Source organism: Delphinapterus leucas, chromosome 9 (genome assembly GCF_059928025.1).
Source record: "Delphinapterus leucas isolate spDelLeu-1000000601 "Yukka" chromosome 9, BTC_Dleu_Yukka2, whole genome shotgun sequence".
Lineage (NCBI taxonomy): Eukaryota > Metazoa > Chordata > Mammalia > Artiodactyla > Monodontidae > Delphinapterus > Delphinapterus leucas.
Window position 1 is genome coordinate 70,207,792 of NC_143137.1, and position 25,674 is coordinate 70,233,465.

General features: G+C 35.3%; 1 protein-coding gene across 3 annotated transcripts in view; it reads right to left on the reverse strand.

Annotated features, from left to right (window-relative positions):
* Positions 1-25,674, reverse strand: part of SNX13 (sorting nexin 13) — a 141,151-nt gene that overhangs the window by 24,293 nt on the left and 91,184 nt on the right. For 2 of the 3 annotated variants that reach the window (XM_022587582.3, XM_089917693.1), the window contains exons 17-20: positions 22,537-22,606; positions 18,332-18,504; positions 8,753-8,860; positions 6,728-6,838 (exon numbers count right to left, since the gene is read on the reverse strand). In XM_022587582.3, the coding sequence (XP_022443290.2) occupies positions 6,728-6,838; positions 8,753-8,860; positions 18,332-18,504; positions 22,537-22,606 (462 nt within the window). The remainder of the gene's footprint in view (positions 1-6,727; positions 6,839-8,752; positions 8,861-18,331; positions 18,505-22,536; positions 22,607-25,674) is intronic. The other variant, XM_022587589.3, reaches the window with a different exon arrangement.

Sequence of the window (25,674 nt, forward strand, 5' to 3'; positions counted from 1 at the left end):
CAGAAATCTCTTGTATTCCTATACACTAATGATGAAAAATCTGAAAGTGAAATTAAGAAAACACTCCCATTTACCATTGCAACAAACAGAATAAAATACCTAGAGGTAAACTACCTAAGGAGAAAAAAGACTTGTATGCACAAAATTATACGACACTGATGAAAGTAATTAAAGATGACAGAAATAGATGGAGAGATACACCATGTTCTTGGATTACAAGAATCAACACTGTGAATATGACTCTACTGCCCAAAGCAATCTACAGATTCAACACAATCCCTATCAAACTACCATTGGCATTTTCCTCAGAACTAGAACAAAAAATTTCACAATTTGTATGGAAACACAAAAGACCCCTAATAGCCAAAGCAATCTTGAGAACAAAAAATGGAGCTGGAGGAATCAGGCTCCTGGACTTCAGACTATACTACAAAGCTACAGTAATCAAGACAGTATGGTACTGGCACAAAAAAACCAGAAATATAGATCAATGGAATAGGATAGAAAGCCCAGAGATAAACCCACGCACATATGGTCACTTTATGTTTGATAAAGCAGGCAAGGATATACAGTGGAGAAAGGACAGCCTCTTCAATAAGTGGTGCTGGGAAAACTGAACAGGTACATGTAAAAGTATGAAATTAGAACACTCCCTAACACCATACACAAAAATAAGCTCAAAATGGATTAAAGACCTAAATGTAAGGCCAGAAACCATCAAACTCTTAGAGGAAAACACAGGCAGAACACTCTATGACATAAATCACAGCAAGATCCTTTTTGACCCACCTCTTAGAGAAATGGAAATAAAAACAAAAATAAACAAATGGGACCTCATGAAATTTAAAAGCTTTTGCACAGCAAAGGAAACCATAAACAAGACGAAAAGACAACCCACAGAATGGGAGAAAATATTTGCAAATGAAGCAACTGACAAAGGATTAATCTCCAAAATTTACAACCAGCTCATGCAGCTCAATATCAAAAAAACAAATAACCCAATCCAAAAATGGGCAGAGGACCTAAATAGACATTTCCCCAAAGAAGATATACAGATTGCCAACAAACACATGAAAGAATGCTCAACATCATTAATGATTAGAGAAATGCAAATCAAAACTACAATGAGATATCAACTCACACTGGTCAGAATGGCCATCATCAAAAATTCTACAAACAATAAATGCTGGAGAGGGTGTGGAGAAAAGGGAACCCTCTTGCACTATTGGTGGGAATGTAAATTGATACAGCCACTATGGAGAACAGTATGGGGGTTCCTTCAAAGACTAACAATAGAACTACCGTACAACCCAGCAATTCCACTACTGGGCATATACCCTGAGAAAACCATAATTCAAAAAGAGTCATGTACCACAATGTTCATTGCAGCTCTATTTACAATAGCCAGGACATGGAGGCAACCTAATTGTCCATCGACAGATGAATGGATAAAGAAGATATGGCACATATATAGAATGGAATATTACTCAGCCATAAAAAGAAATGAAATTGAGTTATTTGTAGTGAGGTGGATAAACCTAGAGTCTGTCATACAGAGTGAAGTAAGTCAGAAAGAGAAAAACAAATACCGTATGCTAACACATATATATAGAATCTAAGAAAGAAAGAAAAAAATAGGTCATGAAGAACCTAGGGGCAAGACAGGAATAAAGACACAGACCTACTAGAGAATGGACTTGAGGATACGGGGAGGGGGAAGGGTAAGCTGTGACAAAGTGAGATCATGGCATGGACATATATACACTACCAAACGTAAAATAGATAGTTAGTGGGAAGCAGCCGCATAGCACAGGGAGATCAGCTTGGTGCTTTGTGACCACCTAGAGGGGTGGGATAGGGAGGGTGGGAGGGAGGGAGACGCAAGAGGGAAGAGATATTGGACAATATGTATATGTATAGCTGATTCACTTTGTTATAAAGCAGAAACTAACACACCATTGTAAAGCAGGTATACTCCAATAAAGATGCTAAAAAATAAAATAAAATTGACCTTCTGACTATACAAGTGTCAGATAATTTCAATTAAGAGAGCCATCTAAAGAAACCAAAGTAGATGCATATGGATCTCTCTGAGATTTTTAACAGACTAAAACAAACAAAACAAATGAAAGAAAGAGAGAAAAAGGAAGGGAGGGAGGGAGGGGAGAAAAGAAAAAGGGGACACAATAACCAAAGTCAAACAAAACTGTAAGACTATTTTCCAGAAAGTACTGAATCTCATAAAAACTACCACAGAAATGAGTTATGTTGTATGCAAAAAGAAAAAAAATAAAATCAGTAAGAGCAAAAAAATGGAACCCCACTGCTTAAGGAACACAATGTTAACAGATGATATCAAGAAGATAAAATTCTTTAATATGCTTTCATGGTTTCCAACAAGAAAAATTAGAAAAGGTGAAATAGGTACTGTAATAAACAATAACAACAAAGAGTTTACTTCAAGATAACTGTAAAAGTTTTATTAATTCCTTGGGTTAAGGAGAGCCAACAGTCTTATAGATATGCTTGCTGGAATATACAACCTTTAGGAGGGACACTATCACAGTACAACAAATTTAAAGAAGAACCAAAGGACAGAAAGGAAGAAGAAGGGCTTGAAAACCACTACCACTGGTGAAGAGAGATAGAGATTACAAAGGGTAAAAAAGATGAAGTTAACTCTCTTGTGTGTGCACACACTTATGTGTACAATTATATATATATATATGGGTGTAAAATTATATATATGTGTGTGTGTAATTCTAATTCTATATACAGTAGTTCTGAGTTAACCAGAACAGTGTGTTCAAATCAATCAGGACATTATTTCCAACACTGACATTACTGCCAAGTGTTTTTTTTAACTGTAGTAACTCTAAGTCATAAGAACACAAGTAGAATTTTTAAGAGAGGTAAACATGAGAATACCACACTTAAAATATACATTTTGTATGAGGTAGAATTTCAGAAGCATAAATGGCAAGAATTTCACTTTAATCTTAACCTACATTAAAAACTGAACATCGTCAAAAATATTTTAGAATTTTATGTATCTTACACTTCGCAGTAGAAACATGGGTTCAACTAACATAACCTTAAGTTGGTTAAATGAATACAACCTCAAATCCTATCTAGGCACAGGGCTAACTACCACTGACACTCTTTCAAAATAAGAGAACTTAAATCTATATCATGAATTAGATAACTGAAAAGAGTTGCCTGTGCACCAGTCCCAGACCTACAGAATCCATTTCTTTTTCTTTCCTTTTCTTTCTTCCATGTTTTTTTCCCTCCAATTCCTGAGGGCAAAGCTTAATCATCTGTGTTGGGGGTGGGGAGTGGGGGAACCAAGGAGCATGGAAAAACCTCCATACGTGATTATGACGCTCAACCCTGAAAGCAGCAGAATTTAGACGCATAAAAGCAGCCCATCACAATATGATAATGTTTCCAGAATCAGGATTCGTCTTAGATGTTTAAAGCAAAAAAAAAAAGAAAGAAAATTGCAAAATTACCAGGCAGAAGAGTAAATTATGGATTGCCAGCAAAAGTGTACACTTAGCCTGACATACATAGATGTTGTCTATTCATTCAATTATCACCTCAGTTGAGTTATTTGTATTGGTAAAAACACGAACAAAGGAATTTTAACTTAAATTTAGGTCCCTATCCACAGCTTAAAACTGCCATCACACCATGATACAAAACTGGATAGAAAGATACTGTGTACATGGAGGAAGACTGCTTGTCAATTACTTCTTCTAGGAATTGGCCCATAAATTTTGCAAAGCTAGACAAATTGTGTGGCCAAGTTAATGTGTTATAAAGTATTATTTCTCAACCTGAGTAGCTACTAATAAAATGTTTACAGGTGATTTTCTCTAATAGCTATTTCATTTCCAATGAAATATAATTAAGGAAAATATTAAACTACAATTTAGCCAAAAAGGAAATGTAGCTGAAAACTCCTAATTCTTGATATGCATGAAAATTATTCTGACAATCTAAGAGGTCAAGATGAACTTGGTAATTACCAATATGATTTATGAAAAATGTATGTTACTGTGGATTTCCAGAAATGATTGAGAAGGATTTTTAGACTCTAATTTTTAGACTCTAATGTGTATATGTGTGTGTGTGTATGTATATATTGGGTTGGCCAAAAAGTTCCTTCAGTTTCTAAGTAAAAATAAAAGCCGTATTTTTCATTTTCACCGAGAACTTTATTGAACAACGTACTTATTACCCTTTTGTTCCACTACCTTTTGCCATTTTTCAGGCAACTTCATAATTCCATCCTCCCAAAATTTTTTATCTTTTTGAGCAAAGAACTGTTCCAGGTGACCTTTACAGTCTTCCAAGGAATTGAAATTTTTTCCATTAAGAGAATTTTGTAATGATCTAAATAAATGGAAAGCTGAAGGGGCAGATGAATCAGAATTTCCCAGCCAAACCGTAACAGTTTTTGCCTGGTCATCAAAGAAACATGCGGTCTTGCGTTATCCTCATGGAAGATTATGCATTTCCTGTTGACTAATTCTGGATGCGTTTTGCCAAATGTTGCTTTCAGGTGGTCTAACTGGGAGCAGTACTTGTTGGAATTAATCGTTTGGTTTTCTGGAAGGAGCTCCTAATAGAGGACTCCCTTCCAATCCCTCCATATACACAACATCACCTTCTTTGGATGAAAACCGGCCTTTAGTTGATTGGTGGTGGTTCATTTCGCTTGCCCCACGATCTGTTCTGTTCCACATTATTGTACAGTATCCACTTTTCATCGCCCATCACAATTTGTTTTAAAAACGGAACATTTTCGTTGCGTTCAAGTAGAGAATCACACATGGAAATATGGTCAAGAGGGTTTCTTTCTCTTAACTTATGTGGAACCCAAACATCAAAGCAGTTAACATAACCAAGCTGGTGCAAATGATTTTCAGTGCTTGATTTAGATACTCTGAGTGTGTCAGCTATCTCCCACATGGTACAACGTCGAATGCTCTCAATTAATGTCTCAGTTTGATAGCTATCAACTTCAATTGCTCTAACCGACCCGACTGTGGAGCATCGTCCAGCGACAAATCTCCAGAACGAAACTTCGCAAACCACTTTTGACCCATTTAGTCACAGCACTTTCTCCATACACTGCACAAGTCTTTATTTGCGTTTCAGTTGTGTTTTTACCTTTCTTGAAATAATAAAGCATAATATGCAAAAAGTGCTGCTATTTTTCTTCCATATTTAATATTAAAATGGCTACACAAAAATTTACCAATTTTGATGTTTTTTTTTTAATGCACGCTGATATGACAGTTGTCACAATACAATCTAACAAAGTTGTTTTGAATGAAGTTAAAGACAACTAAGCACTACTAGAGCCATCTTACGGAAAAAACAAATGAACTTTTTGGCCTACCCATTACATATATACATGCACAACTGCTGGTTGGTAAAAAAGACATTGTCTACATTTAATATAATGCTTCTTTTATCTCAAAATCTCTTATCAATTTATTACTTTATCTTAAAATTGATACAACCTTGAGAGAAGATAAGGTAAACATAAAAAAGATGGAATACTGAAATGCATCTCTATTGACAATAAAGCCATTTAGAGCTGGAATTTAAACTCAATCACTTCAATCACGAAACACAAAGATAATGCCACCATATTTTTTTCCTACCATTATAAGGTACATAACCTGGAATTTCTTATTAAAATAAAACATTCCACTTAGAAATGTTAACATTCACTTGGATGTTAAACCGTAGTTTCCTTGAGAAATCACATGAAGTTCTTATGCTTACAGTTAATCTTATTTTGTACCAATTCCTTAATCTTTTTTAAGCAAGTTAGCCTTTTTAGAAGAACGAGTGGTGGGGAAGTCTTTTACTTTTAATTTTCATTTTGAAATAATTTCAGACTTTTAAGAAGTTGCAAAAATAATCCACAGAATTCCCACTTCCAGCTTTCCCAACTGCTGCTACAGCTCCTGCTACTACTGTTACTACTTCTAAGAGCCAACAATTATTCAGACAGGCACTGTAATACATAGATTATCTCATTTGATCCATACATGCTCTACACTGAGGATTAACACCTTCAATCTTTGAAAATTAAAAGCCCAGAAGGTTAAGTAACACTTTGCAGGACACAGCTAATAAGTGTCAGAACAGAAATTTGAACCAAAGGTTGCCTGATTCCAATGTTTGTGTTCTCACCCAGTGAGCTATCTTGCCCAATTTGAGCAGTAAATCATTTATTGCCTTAAGCTAGCATCTTAATAGGTCTTGTGTCCCCAGAATTTTAAACAATACATATTTCACTCAAAAGGCACAAATACTTTCAGGAACATATCCTATTTAACATTTTTCTTATCCTTACTCCAAATAAAAGACATTTCCTCCCAATAAGAAGTAGCTCCTAATCAAGCTAACGAAAGCTTGTGACCTGTCTTAGGCCAACTCTCCTTACTGTATCATTTCAAAAGCTTTTTTTTCTTGCAAGCTTTTGCTACATTTTAATCAATATGTAAAGACAGGAGTTTATATTTATTAGATACACTTCAATAGTAGGCTTAATAAAGCATAGAAGATAAACATGCCAAGCAGCATTTAATAAAGTTTTCTAGTTTTAAAACATACACACAAATACAAATTTATCTTCTTTTATTAAAAACAAAGTATGAAAACAGACCTATAAAGAAAACCAATGCAATGGTCTGCTTACCTTACGAGCAAAATCCCCTTTCCCTTTACTGTAGGCTTTGTTCTCAAGGAAATCATACACATAGTGAGCCAAAGCTGGGGATGCTTTCATCATTTCAGGAGTTAACAGTAACTAACAGGAAAAGAAAACAGGTATCTTATATTGATAGGGTACTGAAAATTAACTATTATTTATAATTTCATCTGCTAGAAAGTTAAGAATGTATAGTAAAAATGTTATTTTTTTAAAAAGTTTTAACACATTTTTCTATCTACCTATCTACCTGCCTATCTATCTATCTATTTTGGCTGTGCCACGCGGCATGTGGGATCTTAGTTCCCTAACTAGGAATCGAACCCACACCCCCTGCAGTGGAATCACGGAGTCGTAACCACTAGACGGCCAGGGAATTCCCTCAAATGTTATTTACTATTCCATTTTCAGGTTTTATAGCTTATACTAAGATGACCCACATCAGTAAACTGTTATGTTTTTCACATTCTAATTTTAAAGTTAACATTAATAGAAAGTACATAAAATAATTCAAATTTTTTTAAGTATTAGAAGGCCCAAAACAAAGTATTGCTTTTACACTGTTAATGATACAGTCTAACATTCTACCTTAATCTCTTCAATTAAAGATGTTTTGACATATTGAGATCATTACCTAAGAAGTAGACAGTATAGCCACAATTAAAATACATATTTATGGCCCCAGATTTGGAAGAAACGTGCTTATGTTCTAAATTTTATAAATAACTGATACAGATTTTAATGCAACTCAAGTTAATACATTTAGAAAAATCAAAATGTTTGACAAGAGTCATATAAATGATTTCAGATATTTAGCCTTAAGCCAGAAGACAAAGGTGGATAATAGCAGATGTATATGTTTTTCCTACCCTTTCAGTAAATTATAATGCCATGGAATTACAATTATGGTTATAAACAAACCCAATTAAACCTATAAATGTTTAAGAGAGAGAAACCTTCCAAACAAAATATCAAGTACAGTACTAGCTAAGTTTCACTAAATATAATACGAAGACATGGTCGGCAAATTTTTCCTGTAAAGGTTCATATAATAATTATTTTAGGTTTTGTGATGCATGGAGTCTGCTGCAACTACTCAACTCTGCTGTAGTAGTGTAAAAGCAGTCATAGACAGCAGTAAACTAAATGGGTGGCTGTGTTCTAATAATACAATAAACTCTTAATAAAACAGGTGGCAGGCTGGATATGGTCTGCTGGCTGGAATTTGCTGACCCCTGTTCTAAAGAGAGAAGCGGGGAGCTAACAGATGAAAAAAGTTTATAAATCATTCATTACTATAAAAAACCATAAAGTGATACTATTAAAATCTGGCATTTGGGTACCCAGGTCTAAAACAAAGTTATTTCTGATAGTCCCAACGGCTTATGCAGTACATAACCCATGAGACACGTTTTATTATCCCATTATTCCAGAAGAGAAATCTACATGCTTAGCATGCTACACTTCTGAAAAGTCCCTTGGACCTATTCCTCTCTTGAATTATCCTGTAATTTTAGAAGCTTTAGAATCATTCCAGACCATGGCAGGCAGCTATTCACTTTATCTGAGAATAAAAATCTATACAGGGGACTATATTTAATACCATGTAATAAGCCATATGGAAAAGAAAAAAAAATCTACTAGCTTTGGATACATCATGAAGAGCAACTATTTACTGAACTGGGAACATTTAACTGTCTGCTGTAAAATACCTAGACTTCCTAGACTTTACAGTAGTGTAGAATGGATGTGTGCCTGCTGGTGTGTGTGTATATTCATCCAAACCTGAAGAAGCAAAATTCCTAGCACTGAGTGTCCAGAAAACTTCTAAGTTAATAAACAAACAGAGAAATAATATTTATAAATTACTGAGCAGATTGCATGTCACATCTCAGCACCTCAAAAGTGGCTGCTATCCCACTATTATAGTACAAACATTCTCTAATAAAGAAATCAGCTATATTTCTATGCTACAATGAAATGAAAATCTATAGGTAATAATAATGAACTTACCTGTAAATATGCATTTAGATCCTTTTTTCTCTTTTCTAAAAAATCTCTATCCATATTATTAAAAGTCTTTTTACCAGGAAGCTTTAATATGCTTGACAGATTTTCAAACTAGAAAACAAAATACATTCAGTAATCTTAATTTTTTTTTTCAAAAACAGAAAAGTATTTTCCAACTGACAATTTCTCTACATATCAAAAGCATCTAGAACATATTCTGCAATATATTAAGCCAAAACCAGAAAATATAAAATACTGTCCAAATATGTCCAAACCACAGTTCGAATGTTATTTATTATAAAGAAGTTATTTTCTAAGAATGACAAACATGGATTGCTGATGAAGATGGGTGATATCCACATGGAGTTTCATTTTATACTCTCTCTGATTTTAAGATTGTTCAAAATTTTCATAACAAAAGGTTTTAAAAAATATTTTGCTATTCAATTGGCTAAAAAGAACTTATGATACAGTACTGAATACTCTATTATTATTTGTAAATTATGTGTCTTTAATATTATTAAAATTAATAATAAACATACAAAAATATCTTGTTTAACAACGCTTTAACTTGTGAATAAAGTATTAGCCAGTAAATTTTTAATAATCAAAGATATGAGTTCCTGGTTTGGTAAAAAAAACTCAAAGAAATATTTTATATAGATGACTTCAAATCAGTTAATCACTGTAATAGCTAATTATTAAAGGAAGAAAAAGCAAATTTCAAAATATAGATTACAGCTATATCATAACTCTCTATATACAAACAGTACAACACATACTTCTCCTACATGAAACTGCATGAAAAATAAGCTCATAGATAACTAAGAAAAAAACAAATTAAAAGCTATCAAGTATGTATCTTATCTTTGTAAAGCCACAAACAAAAAAAACTAAGTGTACATACTTGAAATCTAGCATTTACAGACTCCACCTTCAAAAGTCCAGATATGTAGGAATCTACTGTGCCTTGATGAAGCACAGATTTTAACCATACTAGCTGCTAACAAAGTGGAAGAGCAAAGTCACTGAGCGAAGAATTGTGCTTGGCCAGCAATACCTAGTATCTAAAACTTGAATGAGCAGCCTCATTGCTTCTCCTTTGTGATACACATTCAGAAGTGCAACAAACTTTCTAAAACCATTCTTTGTTTAAAAACAACAACAATGCTTCTGTAAAGAAAACTCATTCCTGGTGCAGAGATTAAAGAAAAGAGGAAATGAAAAGGTATAGGATAATTTTCATCCCTAAACTGGAAGATTCTGATAAATTATTAAATGGAATGGCAATCAGATGGTCGCTTGGAGCTATAATGAGAACAAGTTCATTACATGTTAATGCATGAAACTTAAAAGCAGTTCTTTCGTCCTAGCCAAGGCAAAAAAAAAAGGGGGGCGAGTGGGAGGTCATTTACAGCAGCGGTCCCCAACCTTTTTGGCAGCAGGGACCAGTTTCACAGAAGACAATTTTTCCACAGACCAGGGCGGGGTGGATAGGGGTACAGTTCAGGCGGTAATGCAAGCGATGGGGAGTGGCAGATGAAACTTCACTCCCTTGCCCTCTGCTCACCTCCTGCTGTGCAGCCCGGTCGCAGACCAATAGTGATCTGCGGCCTGGGGGATGGGGACACCTGATTTACAGGGCAAATGTTATGCTGTAGTAATAGTCACAAGTTTGGTGGTTCACGAAATATTACAATGGGTCAACAATGAATGAATGTACAATATAGAGTACCTGGTTTTATGAATTAATTTTTTTTTAAATGACACCTTATAGAAGTACATTTACAGTTTTCAAGGTGTCCTAAAAGATATTTAGTTTCCTAGAATAGGACTTATCCATGGTATCTTAAACTACTGACTCAATTTTATAGAATGCATAGTTTATTCAGGCATTACCAGTATGTTTTATTCCCTCAAAAATCGTATGTTGAAACCTTAACCCCCAATACTCCAGAATGTGGCTGTATTTGGAGACAGGACCTTTAGAGAGGTAGTTAAATCAAATCAAAGCCCTTATAAGAGGGAATTTGGACATACAAAGAGACACAAAGGATGCGAGCACACAAAGAAAAAGTCATGTGAGGCCACATCAAGAAGGAGGCCATCTGAAAGACAAGGAGACATGCCTCAAGAGAAACCAAACTTGCCAACACCTTGATCTTGGACTTCTAGCTCCCGGAACTACGGAAAAATTAATTTCTGCTGTTTAAGCTACTCAGTCTATGTTATTTTGTTATGGCAGCCCTAGCAAACTAATACACCAAGGCAATATAACAGTACTCAGCAAAATGACAATTTATTTCCAAAACTTTAAAACATTAAAACTTATTAATAAAAAATTAAATGTAACAGTTATTTTGTTAGAGTCTAAATTAATCAAATTCCTCTTAAAATTATCTGTCTGGAACAGAAAAAAATTACAAGTATTCACAGAAAGAAAATTTCGTATTATACCAAATTCCCATAAATTTGCAAGTAAATAAAAAAAGAGATATATGAGCTATGTGATGTTTTTTACACTGTATATCTTAATTTAATTTTACTTTCTTAACATCTTTATTGGACTATAATTGCTTTAAAATGGTGTGTTAGTTTCTGCTTTATAACAAAGTGAATCAGCTATACATATACATATATCCCCATATCTCTTCCCTTTTGCATCTCCCTCCCATCCTCCCTATCCCACCCCTCTAGATGGTCACAAAGCACCAAGCTGACCTCCTTGTGCTATGCGGCTTCTTCCAACTAGCTATCAGTTTTACATTTGGTAGTGTATATATGTACATGCCACTCTCTCATTTTGTCCCAGCTTTCCCTTCCCCCTCCCCGTGTCCTTAAGTACATTCTCTAGTAGGTCTGTGTCTTTATTCCCGTCCGGCCCCTAGGTTCTTCATGACCAATTTTTTTTTTTTTTTTTTTTTTAGATTCCATATATATGTGTAAGCATATGGTATTTGCTTTTCTCTTTCTGACTTACTTGACTCTGTAAGACAGACTCTAGGTCTATCCACCTCACTACAAATAATTCAATTTCATTTCTTTTTATGGCTGAGTAATATTCCATTGTATATATGTGTCACATCTTCTTTATCCATTCATCTGTTGATGGACACTGAGGTTGCTTCCATGTCCTGGCTATTGTAAATAATGCTGCAATGAACATTATGGTACATGATTATTTTTGAATTACGGTTTTCTCAGGGGATATGCCCAGTAGTGGGATTGCTGGGTCATATGGTAGTTCTATTTGTAGTTTGTAAAGGAACCGCCATACTGTTCTCCATAGTGGCTGTACCAATTCACATTCCCATCAGCAGTGCAAGAGTGTTCCCTTTTCTCCACACCCTCTCCAGCATTTATTGTTTCTAGATTTTTTGATGATGGCCATTCTGACTGGTGTGAGATGATATCTCATTGTAGTTTTGATTTGCATTTCTCTAATCATTAATGATGTTGAGCATTCTTTCATGTGTTTGCTGGCAGTCTGTATATCTTCTTTGGAGAAATGTCTGTTTAGGTCTTCTCCCCATTTTTGGATTGGGTTATTTGTTTTCTTGATATTGAGCTGCATGAGCTGGTTGTAAATTTTGGAGATTAATCCTTTGTCAATTGCTTCATTTGCAAATATTTTCTCCCATTCTGAGGGTTGTCTTTTGGTCTTGTTTATGGTTTCCTTTGCTGTGCAAAAGCTTTGAAGTTTCATTAGGTCCCACTTTTTTACTTTTGTTTTTATTTCCATTTCTCTAGGAGGTGGGTCAAAAAGGATCTTGCTGTGATTTATGTCATACAGTGTTCTGCCTATGTTTTCCTCTAAGTGTTTGATGGTTTCTGGCCTTACATTTAGGTCTTTAATCCATTTTGAGCTTATTTTTGTGTATGGTGTTAGGGAGTGTTCTAATCTCATACTTTTACATGTACCTGTTCAGTTTTCCCAGCACCACTTATTGAAGAGGCTGTCCTTTCTCCACTGTACATTCCTGCCTCCTTTATCAAAGATAAGGTGACCATATGTGTGTGGGTTTATCTCTGGGCTTTCTAACCTGTTCCATTGATCTACCTTTCTGTTTATGTGCCAGTACCATACTGTCTTGATTACTGTAGCTTTGTAGTATAGTCTGAAGTCCAGGAGTCTGACTCCTCCAGCTCCATTTTTCGTTCTCAAGATTGTTTTGGCTATTCGGGGTCTTTTATGTTTCCATACAAATTGTGAAAGTTTTTGTTCTAGTTCTGTAAAAAATGCCAGTGGTAGTTTGATAGGGATTGCATTGAATTTGTAGATTGCTTTGGGTAGTAGAGTCATTTTCACAATGCTGATTCTTCCAATCCAAGAACATGGTATATCTCTCCATCTATCTGTATCATCTTTAATTTCTTTCATCAGTGTCTTATAATTTTCTACATACAGGTCTTTTGTCTCCTTAGGTAGGTTTATTCCTACATATTTTATTCTTTTTGTTGCAATGGTAAACGGGAGTGTTTTCTTGATTTTACTTTCAGATTTTTCATCATTAGTGTATAGGAATGCCAGAGATTCCTGTGCATTAGTTTTGTATCCTGCAACTTTACAAAATTCATTGATTAGCTCTAGTAGTTTTCTGGTAGCGTCTTTAGCATTCTCTATGTACAGTATCATGTCATCTGCAAACAGTGACAGCTTTACTTCTTCTTTTCCGATTTGGATTCCTTTTATTTCCTTTTCTTCTCTGACTGCTGTGGCTAAAACTTCCCAAACTATGGTGAATTAACAGTGGTGAGAATGGCCAACCTTGCCTTCTTCCTGATCTTAGTGTAAATGCTTTCAGTTTTTCACCATTGAGGATGATGAGGGCTATGGGTTTGTCATATATGGCCTTTATTATGTTGAGGAAAGTTCCCTCTATGCCTACTTTCTGCAGGGTTTTTATCATAAATGGGTGTTGAATTTTGTCAAAAGCTTTCTCTGCATCTACTGAGATGATCATATGGTTTTTCTCCTTCAATTTGTTAATATGGTTTATCACATTAATTGATTTGCATATATTGAAGAATCCTTGCATTCCTGGATAAACCCCACTTGGTCATGTTGTATGGTCCTTTTAATGTGCTGTTGGATTCTGTTTGCTAGTATTTTGTTGAGGATTTTTGCATCTATGTTCCCCAGTGATATTGGCCTGTAGTTTTCTTTCTTTGTGACATCCTTCCCTGGTTTTGGTATCAAGGTGATGGTGGCCTCGTAGAATGAATTTGGGAGTGTTCATCCCTCTGCTATATTTTGGAAGAGTTTGAGAAGGATAGGTGTTAGCTCATCTCTAAATGTTTGATAGAATTCGCCTGTGAAGCCATCTGGTCCTGGGCTTTTGTTTGTGGAAAGATTTTTAATCACAGTTTCAATTTCAGTGCTTGTGATTGGTCTGTTCATGTTTTCTATTTCTTTCTGATTCAGTCTTGGCAGGTTGTGCATTTCTAAGAATTTGTCCGTTTCTTCCAGGTTGTCCATTTTATTGGCATAGAGTTGCTTGTAGTAATCTCTCATGATCTTTTGTATTTCTGCAGTGTCAGTTGTTACTTCTCCTTTTCCATTTCTAATTCTACTGATTTGAGTCTTCTCGCTTTTTTCTTGATGACTCTGGCTAACGGTTTATCAATTTTGTTTCTCTTCTCAAAGAACCAGCTTTTAGTTTTACTGATCTTTCCTACTGTTTCCTTCATTTCTTTCTCATTTATTTCTGATCTAAAGTTTATGATTTCTTTCTTGTCGGTCTCCCGTAGACAGCATATATACCAGGTCTTGTTTTGGTACCCATTCAGCCAGTCTATGTCTTTTGGTTGGAGCATTTAATCCATTTACATTTAAGGTAGTTATCAACATATATGTTCCTATTACCATTTTCTTAATTGCTTTGGGTTAGTTATTGTAGGTCTTTTCCTTGTCTGTGTTTTCTGCCTAGAGAAGTTCCTTTAGCATTTGTTGTAAAGCTGATTTGGTGGTGCTGAATTCTCTTAGCTTTTGCTTGTCTGTAAAGGTTTTAATTTCTCCATTGAATCTGAATGAATCCTTGCTGGGTAGAGTAAACGTTGTAGGTTTTTTCCTTTCATCACTTTAAATATGTCCTGCCTCTCCCTTCTGGCTTGCAGACTTTCTGCTGGAAGGTCAGCTGTTAACCTCATGGGGATTTCCTTGTATGTTATTTTTCCCCTGTTGCTCTTTTTTCTTTTGTGGTACACAGGCCTCTCACTGCTGCGGCCCCTCCCGCTGTGGAGCACAGGCTCTGGACGCGCAGGCCCAGCAGCCACGGCTCACGGGCCCAGCCGCTCTGCGGCATGTGGGATCCTCCCGGACTGGGGCACAAACCCATGTCCCCTGCACCGGCAGGCGGACTCCCAACCACTGCACCACCAGGGAAGCCCCCTTGCTGCTTTTAATATTTTTTCTTTGTATTTAATTTTTGATAGTTTGATTAATATGTGTCTTGGCGTGTTTCTCCTTGGGTTTATCCTGTATAGGCCTCTGCGCTTCCTGGACTTGATTGACTATTTCCTTTCCCATATTAGGGAAGTTTTCAACTATAATGTATTCAAATATTTTCTCAGTCCCTTTCATTTCTCTTCTTCTTCTGGGATCCCTGTAATTCGAATGTTGGTGCCTTTAATGTTGTCCCAGAGGTCTCTGAGACTGTCCTCAGTTCTTTTCATTCTTTGTTCTGTATTCTGCTCTGTGGTAGTTTTTTCCACTATTTTATCTTCCAGGTCACTTATCCGTTCTTCTCCCTCAGTTATTCTCCTATTGATTCCTTGTAGAGAATTTTTAATTTCTTTTATTGTGTTGTTCGTCATTGTTTGTTTGACCTTTAGTTCTTCTAGGTCCTTGTTAAACGTTTCTTGTATTTTCTCCATTCTATTTCCAAGTTTTTGGATCATCTTTACTATCATTACTCTGAATTTTTTTTCAGGTAGACTGCCTATTTCCTCTTCATTTGTTTGGTCTGGTGGGTTTTTATTTGCTCCTTCATCTGCTGTGTGTTTCTCTGTCTGCTCATTTTGCTTAATTTACTGTGTTTGGGGTCTCCTTTTCGCACAATGCAGGTTCATAGTTCTCGTTGTTTTTGGTTTCTGCCCCCAGTGGGTAAGGCTGGTTTGGTGGGTTGTGTAGGCTTCCTGGTGAGGGTACTGGTGACTCTGTTCTGGTGCATGAGGCTGGATCTTGTCTTTCTGGTGGGCAGGACCGTGTCTGGTGGTGTGTTTTGGGGTCTCTGTGACCTTATTATGATTTTAGGCAGCCTCTCTACTAATGGGAGGGGTTGTGCTCCTGTCTTGTTAGTTGTTTGGCATAGGGTGTCCAGCACTATAGCTTGCTGGTCGTTGAGTGGAGCAGGGTCTTAGCGTTGAGATGGAGATCTCTGGGAGAGCTTTCACCATTTGGTATTACATGGAGCCAGGAGTTCTTGGTGGACCAATGTCCTGAACTCGTCTCTCCCACCTCATAGGCACAGGCCTGACACCCAGCCAGAGGACGAAGACCTGTCAGCCACACGGTCTGTTCCAGGCTGTTTTTGGTGCAGGTGACAGAATGGAGTACAAGAGAGATGAGATCCTTGCCTCAGGGAGCTCATGGTTTCATGGGCAAGATGGGTAGGAAAATCTGGAATACAAGACAGTGGAGCAATGGAAGTTCTCAGACTCAGGAGATGAGCCTCTTGGTTACTTAAATTGAGCTCTGAGAAGCAGTGGCAGGCTGGCATGTGATCTGGGAGGAATGTAGGACATCAGTAGCACTGGTGATGTTCTAAGCCAGGCCAGGGGTCAGAAGACGTTTTTAGATTGCTGGTTTGTCGTAAAAGGATATAACTCAAAAACAGCCAGATGGACAAGATGAATAAGGCAAGATATGGAAAAGGGCATGGAGCATCGATGCCCTGTCTGAGCATACCCCGTGTTTGCCAACCCAGAAGCTCCGAGCTATGTGATTTTAAAACAATATGAAACAGGTAATAATATAAAAAGTAAATAAAGCAATTATTTCTTCAACGTGGGGCAGAAAAATTCTTTCACCTCTACAAACAAATCAAGCTAAACATGAAGAAAAGATCTATTCAACAAGAACAACAGAACAGTTATGTCCAAAATTATTAATTTCCTTATGAATATATAAAAACAGTCCTGTTAATATGGGCTCAAAAGTGTTTAGAGACCAGGCTTAACCTGGTCTCTAAACACTTTTGAACTATTAATAGTTTATCTCCCTCTATTCACGAAGTACTTTAATGAGATTATCATGGTGGCAACCATATATTTTCCACTACCCTAACTGAAAAATATACTTTCTGGGGCTTCCCTGGTGGCGCAGTGGTTGAGAGTTTGCCTGCCGATGCAGGGGACATGGGTTCGTGCCCCAGTCTGGGAAGATCCCACATGCCGCGGAGCGGCTGGGCCCATGAGCCATGGCCACTGAGCCTGCACATCCGGAGCCTGTGCTCTGCAACAGCAGAGGTCACAACAGTGAGAGGCCCACGTATAAAAACAACAACAACAACAACAAAATATACATATATATATATATATATATATATACTTTCTGATTACTTAAGTAGTAAACTGTCATTTCAAAGCTTTAGTCCACCCAATCAAATGTCACCATTAATTATTATTATTTTATTGGCTTAATAATAATTGTTTATTTTAAAACCCTGAAAGAAAGATTCTCATGACTTAAAATAAATGTCACAGAACACCTATTCCAATTTATCCTGTGATAAGTTATTTTGTTCTAAGTTAAAAAGAAAAGAATATTTAATAAAAAATAAAACAGAGAGGGCTTCCCTGGTGGCGCAGTGGTTGAGAGTCCGCCTGCCAATGCAGGGGACATGGGTTCGTGCCCCGGTCCAGGAAGTTCCCACATGCCGCGGAGCGGCTAGGCCCGTGAGCCATGGCCGCTGAGCCTGCGCATCCAGAGCCTGTGCTCCGCAACGGGAGAGGCCACAACAGTGAGAGGCCCACGTACCGCAAAAAATAAAATAAAAATAAAATAAAACAGAGAAATAGTTTGTTTACATTCATTATGTTTAAGAGTCCTCATACTTCTATGAAACAAGAGGGTTATACTTGGTAAGAATTAAAAACATTATTTGGTTAATGTTAAACTTAATTTAGATTTTGGTTCTTCATAACTTAATGGATCAAGGATTTAACTGTTAACACTTGGAAAAGGACGCCATTTTAAGTAACCATAGCTTTAAATTATACTGCCAAAAATAAAACCACCAAATGTCCAGTGATCCCCATCCCTACTTTAAACCAAACCCAAATACCTCTGCAAAGCACAGCACATACACACACTCTTAATATCAGAAATATACACTTACTCTAATTTTCCAAGGTATACCACCGATACTTCATCACTAGTCCACAATGGTTAAGACTGGTTAAAATTTGATTTATTGGTTAAATGTGCAAAATCATTATAACATTCATGTTGCTTATAAAAAAATTCTTACCTTATTTACTTAGCTTTGGTCAATACCTTAGCATCCCTCAGAGCTATTTAGAATCAAACATGGAATCAAGAAACAATGTAAAGTACACAAACTTTAAAAACCTCATTACCTGTTCAGTGATCCTCATGTGGAAGTCATGGAAGTCACTATAACGACGGTAGGTTTTCCACATCTCCTCACTGTTTAGACTGCGCCGGTGTACAGTGATGGCATATAATGCATATGTCTTGCCATGATCATTACAAACGCCTGCCACAGCATATGGGTCATAGTCAGCATATACTAGTCATTTAAAACAAAATGAAAAGGAACAAAAGACACAGAAAGGAGGAAGATGAAGAACAAAAACAAACAAAAAGGACAACATGAAATGAAGAAGAATTTGAAATGACAGACTGAGACAAAAGGATGTCACCAAAGGATAAAATAGACTCCCATCCTCTGTACTCACATCCATAATGCGTTATATATGATGGCTACATTACAAAATGACCTACAAGTTTATGATGATACTGCCAACCACACAGTGATGTCTACTTTGGACTCTCTTCCCAATGAGCTTTTATTTATTATCAGTTACGATAACACAGTACCACCTCATACTATAGTATTAGAGTCTCTTAAATTTAATAGAAGAAAAACAACAGAAACAAAATAATAACCTCTGTACTAGCCTTCACTATTCAGCTCTAACTTGATAGCTTTTTAACTGAACAGCAAGCAAAAGCTATAGGATAAGACCTATCTTCTCTTTTGGCAAATCTCTTTCTTGTTTAAAATATTCAACAATTTACAAGTGTAATTTATTCTGAAGACTGTTCTAAATAGTTATTTTCCTACTTAATTGACACAAACCATCCAAGTCAGGTAGTCTCAAAGATCAAAACCTATTCCTATTCTGTACTAATCTTAAGTAAAAAGACATATTTTGAATCATTTTGTCTTTCTCATGTTCCATTTTTTCCCTCTGTGTTGTATTCTATTCTAGATCATCTCTTCAGGTCTCTAAAAGTTTATCAGTCTCCACTCATTTGTACCTGTTCTATTTCTTAATTCAGCCACTCACCTTAATTTCAATAAGTAATTTTTTTTACTTCTATAATTTCATATGGTTCTTTTTTTATAGTGTGGTATTCTTGCCTCGTTTTATCTCTACAAATATTTTTAACATACTCTTGGGCTAGGAAACCCTGTGGTACACAACCACTTCAGGATGGCTGAATCTAGACACACCAATATCGCGATACAAGACAGGCTTTCAATTTCATATGGGTGATAGATACCATTCCCAACCACAAGCTTGACATTCTTTGTTCTTTCCTTTGACAGTAGGCTAAGTTCTGGTTCCTCTTTCACATCAAGCCACCTCTGTGACTCTGGGCTTTATGCAAATGACTGTGTTCCAGCTTCTCCTTGCCTTAGCCCATCCTGCCTCTTCTAAACTTGAGGGCATGAAAATGCTGTCAAAATCAAGACAGCAGTCTTCACGCTCCTATAAGCTCCTTGGCTTCAACTCCTCTTCATTTCCCTAAATTTGCTTTTCCTCATGGTCTATTACACCTGTAGATTTCCCCTTTTAGCTATTTTTATTCTGTTGTTTTCAGCCCTTAGATGTGTGGGAAGCAAGATTTCCCACAGCAGTTTAGACTACCATGTTGACCAGAAGTATAAACTGCTCTTCTAATAATAGATTATACTGATCCATAATTACAAAAAAAAAAAGTGGCCAAGCTTTGGAGCTGACTAAATATTTGTATTTTGTATATAATTAGGCAAAGAAGGGTCTGTGCAGCTTCTTAGTAAATTATTTTAATAATATAATAGCTACAAATCTATACTGGCAAACGTAGTTGGACAGGAACCTCTCCCAGCCTTTCATTAAAATTTTTCTAAGATTTGCACTTTCTATTCAAACTTGTCCTTCATTCCCTTACCATCTAATATCAGTGTTCCTGACTTGACAAAATAGAAGACTAGGGATAGACCTGGGTCATCTTGCTGTCAAAGGCTTTAACTCTAATATTCACTATTCACCTCTTTCAAATATCCTTCATTCGGAGACCTATGTGGAACAAAGTGTACAGCAATTTTTCATCACCCAAGAGAACCACCATCACTCAACAGAGTTAGCAAGGCAACAAGGGAATGGATTCACCTGTTGTGTTCAAGATATGTTTGGGAAAGGATAATAGGAAGCAGGGGCCAATTAGGCAGCAAACCATAACCAATTAGGAGTTAATAAGAACAAGGAGAATAGCAAGAAATAGAAAAGGAAAGAAGAAAGGAATGTAAGAAAGCATTCTAAAAAAGAATGATCAGATTTGTCACAAACTGATAGGCAAGGGAGATCATAACTAGGATGCATGCACAATAGGAAGAATAATGGGGCTATTATAAAAGAAGCACTAAGACAGGAAGGTAATTTGATTTTAAAAGATAATGAGGTTACATATATTTTGAGATGATGGTGAGATATTACAGTGGAAATAACAGGTTTTGTTTGCATTAGGACAATGTTACTACTCATAACAGGTGATGTGCAACCTCTTTGTTCCTAATCCATAACCAGACAAGGAACTAGGATCAGAATATAAATAAATCTCATCACTAAACACATTGCCTAACGTAGCCAATATTTTTTAAAACAAGATTTCTCAGTGAAGAAGCCAGTACACTGTAGTCTATGGATCACTCCTTAAATAGCACTGCATTGGACTCTTAAGTTCTACTTCCCGTCATACAGATGTTATGGACATGGGATCCAGACTCAAAGAGACTCTGAAGCCCAACTCATAAAAGAAATCTTTATTGAACAAACACTAATATATAATGCCCACCATGTAATTATGAATACAGTTAATTAGTCCCATAACAATCCTATGAGGCAAGTATTATTATTATCATTAATATCCCATTTTACAGATGGGGAAATTGAGATACAGAGATGTTAAGGAACTCATCCAAGTTCACCCAACTATTAGGTGGAAGAGCTGGAGTTTGAACCCAAGCAATTTGGACAAAAAGCTGTGCTCTTAACCACTATACTATGCTGCCCCTTTAGTGTTTATACATAAATTTGTCTGACAGAAATTACAATTTATTAAAAATGCTTAGTATTATGCTTCCGTATCTTTTAAGAAGCTAATAAATACTTGTTGAATGAATGGACAAAGCAGCTAGAAAACTAGAACCCTCAGAGAAGAGAAAGATCCACATAAGAAATATGGACATTAGTATCTTCTTCTACACACAAAAGTTTAAGGACTTGAAGAAAGAAAGAAAAGGACAAATTCTAAATGTTGCACTTTAACAAAGGCTTTCTTTCATATTTTGAAGACAACTCAACAAAGAAGATAGTTTTTTAAAAGAATTTTAAAATTTTAAGGAAGGAAAAAGTGAGACAAATGTATCAAAAGCTAGAAAGAAACGCAACTAGACCCTCTGGTTTTATTGACAACAACGTATGCACCAACTATTTGTAAAAGATAAAGGAAAAACTGAAAGAGCAATTATAGATAACTTATTACAGAAATCTGGCAGAAAACACAATGGAAAATTAGACTCCAGCTCCAGTGAAAAGAAAACAAGATCTTAAAAAAATAGATGCAAATGATCTTTTTAAAACTACACTTGTACTATTAAATCTCTTTCCAAATTATCTAAATTATAAGTACGAAATTGAACTCAAGTATTTATCTGTACGTTTATACTTCAGTATGTAATCTGACAAACACACTCCTATATTGTAGGAATACTGAGAAGCCAAATAAGAAAATCGGCATTGGCATTATCTAATAACCCAATAACAATGATGGAAATTGATTTTTTTCCTCAGTTCACTAGCCACTTTGCACATATGCTGATTCAGTCATGAATCTCACCTCATCTAAGCATTTGTTGAACTTCTATAAACTCCTATACCAAAAAGCTTCATTTATCCAGATATCTAATCTGACTTTGCATGTATGAAAACAAATATTAAACTAAAATCTGCCCCAAGACAATTAAATAAGAATTATGCAGACAATTATCAGCTAGACTCAAAGAAAAAGAAGATTGGTTTCAAAGTTTATTAGCCATGACAAAATGCTTAAAATTTAACCTTTTTCAAATGATAACAGTGACAACCTTAAAGGAAACACCCATGTAATAAACATCATAGAATTTAATGAAGAACATGTTACAGAAAAAAAGTAATTTGAAAACATGACTACAGAACAGAAAAATGATTTATAAAAATAAATGTGGAAAATAATGTAGGAGTAATAATAGTCAATAGTTTTTAAGTAATAATTAAACCACGAAGTCTCTTACCAGTGTCTGAAATGTAAGCATGAAGTTGTACTGAGTCATCAGAAGATACATTTGAAAGGTCATCTAAAGACTGGGTGATGGAGGAGGGGAATCAGAACACAAAATTGTTAAATTTTACAGGAAAAAAAATGTTAAAGAATTCTACATCATATACAACATTACTCATCTTTGCCCTACGTAAGCTTTATATTATTTGTATCTTTCCCCCCAAACAATAATCCTCTTTATTTATACTAATAGGAGAGAGAGAACCTAAGATTAAGAAACTATAAAACAAAGTAATTTAGTAATCACCTTAATACATGAGATTATTTCTTCCTTCATTACCTGTCCACATACTATAATTTGCTTCTTCTCAATTATATATATTCAATACATGGCAAAAAAAAATGTGGATAAAAATAAGCAGACATATTCTTAAATCAATTTTCTTAAATTTCAATTTTAATGCTGAAATATACTAGAGCCAACTTTGTATTCTTTAACTTAACACTTTTGTTAACTTAGAAATAGTTTTAGTTAATTTAGATTCCTTATCTATAAAATGAGAACCATCGTACCTACATCAAAGGGTTATGTGAGGACTAAAGGAAAAGACATGTAAAACATTTAGAAAACTGCCTAACATAAAAAATGTTAGCCATTATTATGATTACTTACCAAATGAAGTGAATCCACAGTTTAAGATATTTTAAATAATTTTCAAAAATTATTCCATAAACAAAAAGTATTACTGATCGATTCAGAATAAATCTTTTGTAACTATGGACTTTAGCTCTAAACTTAAAACTTTTTTGCTACATATCCGTAACCCACACATACAAAGAAGGGAACACAACGCATATAATGAAGGCAGACTGTATGGAAAAGAATTAACACAACAGACTTGAAGTTGCTCTCGTTAGAAAGGACTGCTTTCAAGGTTGGCCCTTGGACAATATCTGGGAAGTCAGATTTAGAAAAGGTTCCCTCCATTCCCTAACTGCTAAGAGTGGCTCACTCTACGTAACTATCTGCACAAACAATGTGGTTTATGCTGAATACCTGCTTTCCTTCTGGGAGTCATTTTAGTATATGCTAGGCAGAGGGTGTCTGTGTGATCCACCTCCAATAAAAACCCTGGGCACTTAGTATCAGATGAGCCTTCCTGGTGGCAACATTTCACACATGTTGTCATATTCACTGCTGGTGAAAATAAGTCTGTCCTATGTGACTTCCATGGAAGAGGATTCTTGGAAACTTGTGCCTGGTTTTCTCTGCACTTTGCCCCATGCACCTTTTCCCTTTCTTGATTTTGCTTTATATCCCTTTGCTGTAATAAATTCTAGCCATGAGTATGACTATGCCGGGACCTGTGAGTCCTCTTAGTAAATCAATAAACATAGGAGTGGTCTTGGGGACCTATAACACACAGACATTATATGATTCAGACATATTTTACACTTAGAAAACCATAGGATTGAATGAACTTTGGAGTATTAATGTGATATTACCAGTTATTACTAAGAGTCATCTAAATGACTTAAATGAAGCCATGCATATGACATAAAGCCATTCAAATTAAGCAATTACAGTCTAAGAAGAAAGCCAAAATTCTATCTACTAAAGACTGATCATCAGGAGAAGCAAAATTTGATAATTCCATACAGATTAACCACAAATCAAGTGGGAGAACCATTCAATTAAATTAGGTCTAGTCCAGGCTTCACCACTGATACCTTAAGAGACTTTAGCCATATCAACTAGTCTTTCCTGTTTCTCAGTTTTCCCAATGTTATAATGGTGTAATACCTGTTCTACAATTCTATCAGGATAAAAAGTGAATGAAAATACTTTGAAAAGAAATAGAATGCACTTATTTTTTTAAGTGCTCACCTGACCTACAATAAAACATTTTGACAGAAACAGCACAACTTTTGTTTTAGTATTATTTTTACATGAAAGATAGAAGCCCCAGAGGAAATGGAATATTCTACAAAATTTAAGATTGTTATCTACTGTAATCTTCTAATTACAAGCTAGCACCGAGAATATAAAACAATCACCTTTTTAAAAAAAAACCATAATTATTATTGGTAACCTTCCCTTGCGGGTAACATTTAAAAAGCTAAATGCCGCTTACTTATTACTTTAAACATGTTAGCATCTTATATACTATGCAACCCAGAAGTTGTTGAAAAACTCTGTATAATATATAAATGTCTTTTTAGCACATTTAAAATATGCAAGTAATATTATTTTCATTAAATATGATTAAAAAAATCCAATGAGATATCTCTTAACCATTAGTCACAGTTACAATGCATATGTAACTATCAACAAGACTACATAAAGTTACAACTGGTGAAATAATAACTACAGAACTACATTGTGATTTAGAACTATAAGTATTGATTAGTCATAGAAAACTGATTTCAAAACAAGTGCATTAATGCTGTCCTGAAATAAAATCAGTTTGTAAAGTAATTCTTGGGTTAAGATTCTTGAATTCCTTGCCAAAAGAAAAAAAAAAAAAAGTGGTGTTTTTTTTTTAACACTATGCTAAGATAAAAACCAAAAATTCTAATTTACTATGATAATCAATTGAGCAAACACAACTACAATGGCACTTCTAAAAATGTTTATAATTTATGTGTCAGCTTCAATCACAAAATGAGTAACCACCACATTAAATATTTTCTTTGCTTAGTATACTGGAATAAACTATTATGATCTAGTTTATAATTTTAATACAATTAATAAATGTTATCTTCATCAAACATGAAAAATATCTGATGGTTTTTAAAACAATTCTTTATAATCTTAAACTATTTTTTAAAATGCAGCTGTTCATTAAAATCTATGTATTAAAAAAAAGAATTGAAAACAGTCTAGCTACTTAAAAGCTTAGATTTAACAGATGTGAAAACCAAAAAACTGTAAGTCACTGACCTCAAGTGTGACCTCTTTCAATCCACACTGTTCCGGTTTATATCACTATGTGATCAAAGGGATCTCTTTTACTTGAAAAAGCATTTATTCCCAATAGGGAATGAAGAAAAAAAATACTTTTTACTGGTGTTCAAACACTTGTACAAGCACTTCAAATGTGAATATTAAAAAATTTCAAACCAAGGAAAAGTTTCATCACATTTGGAA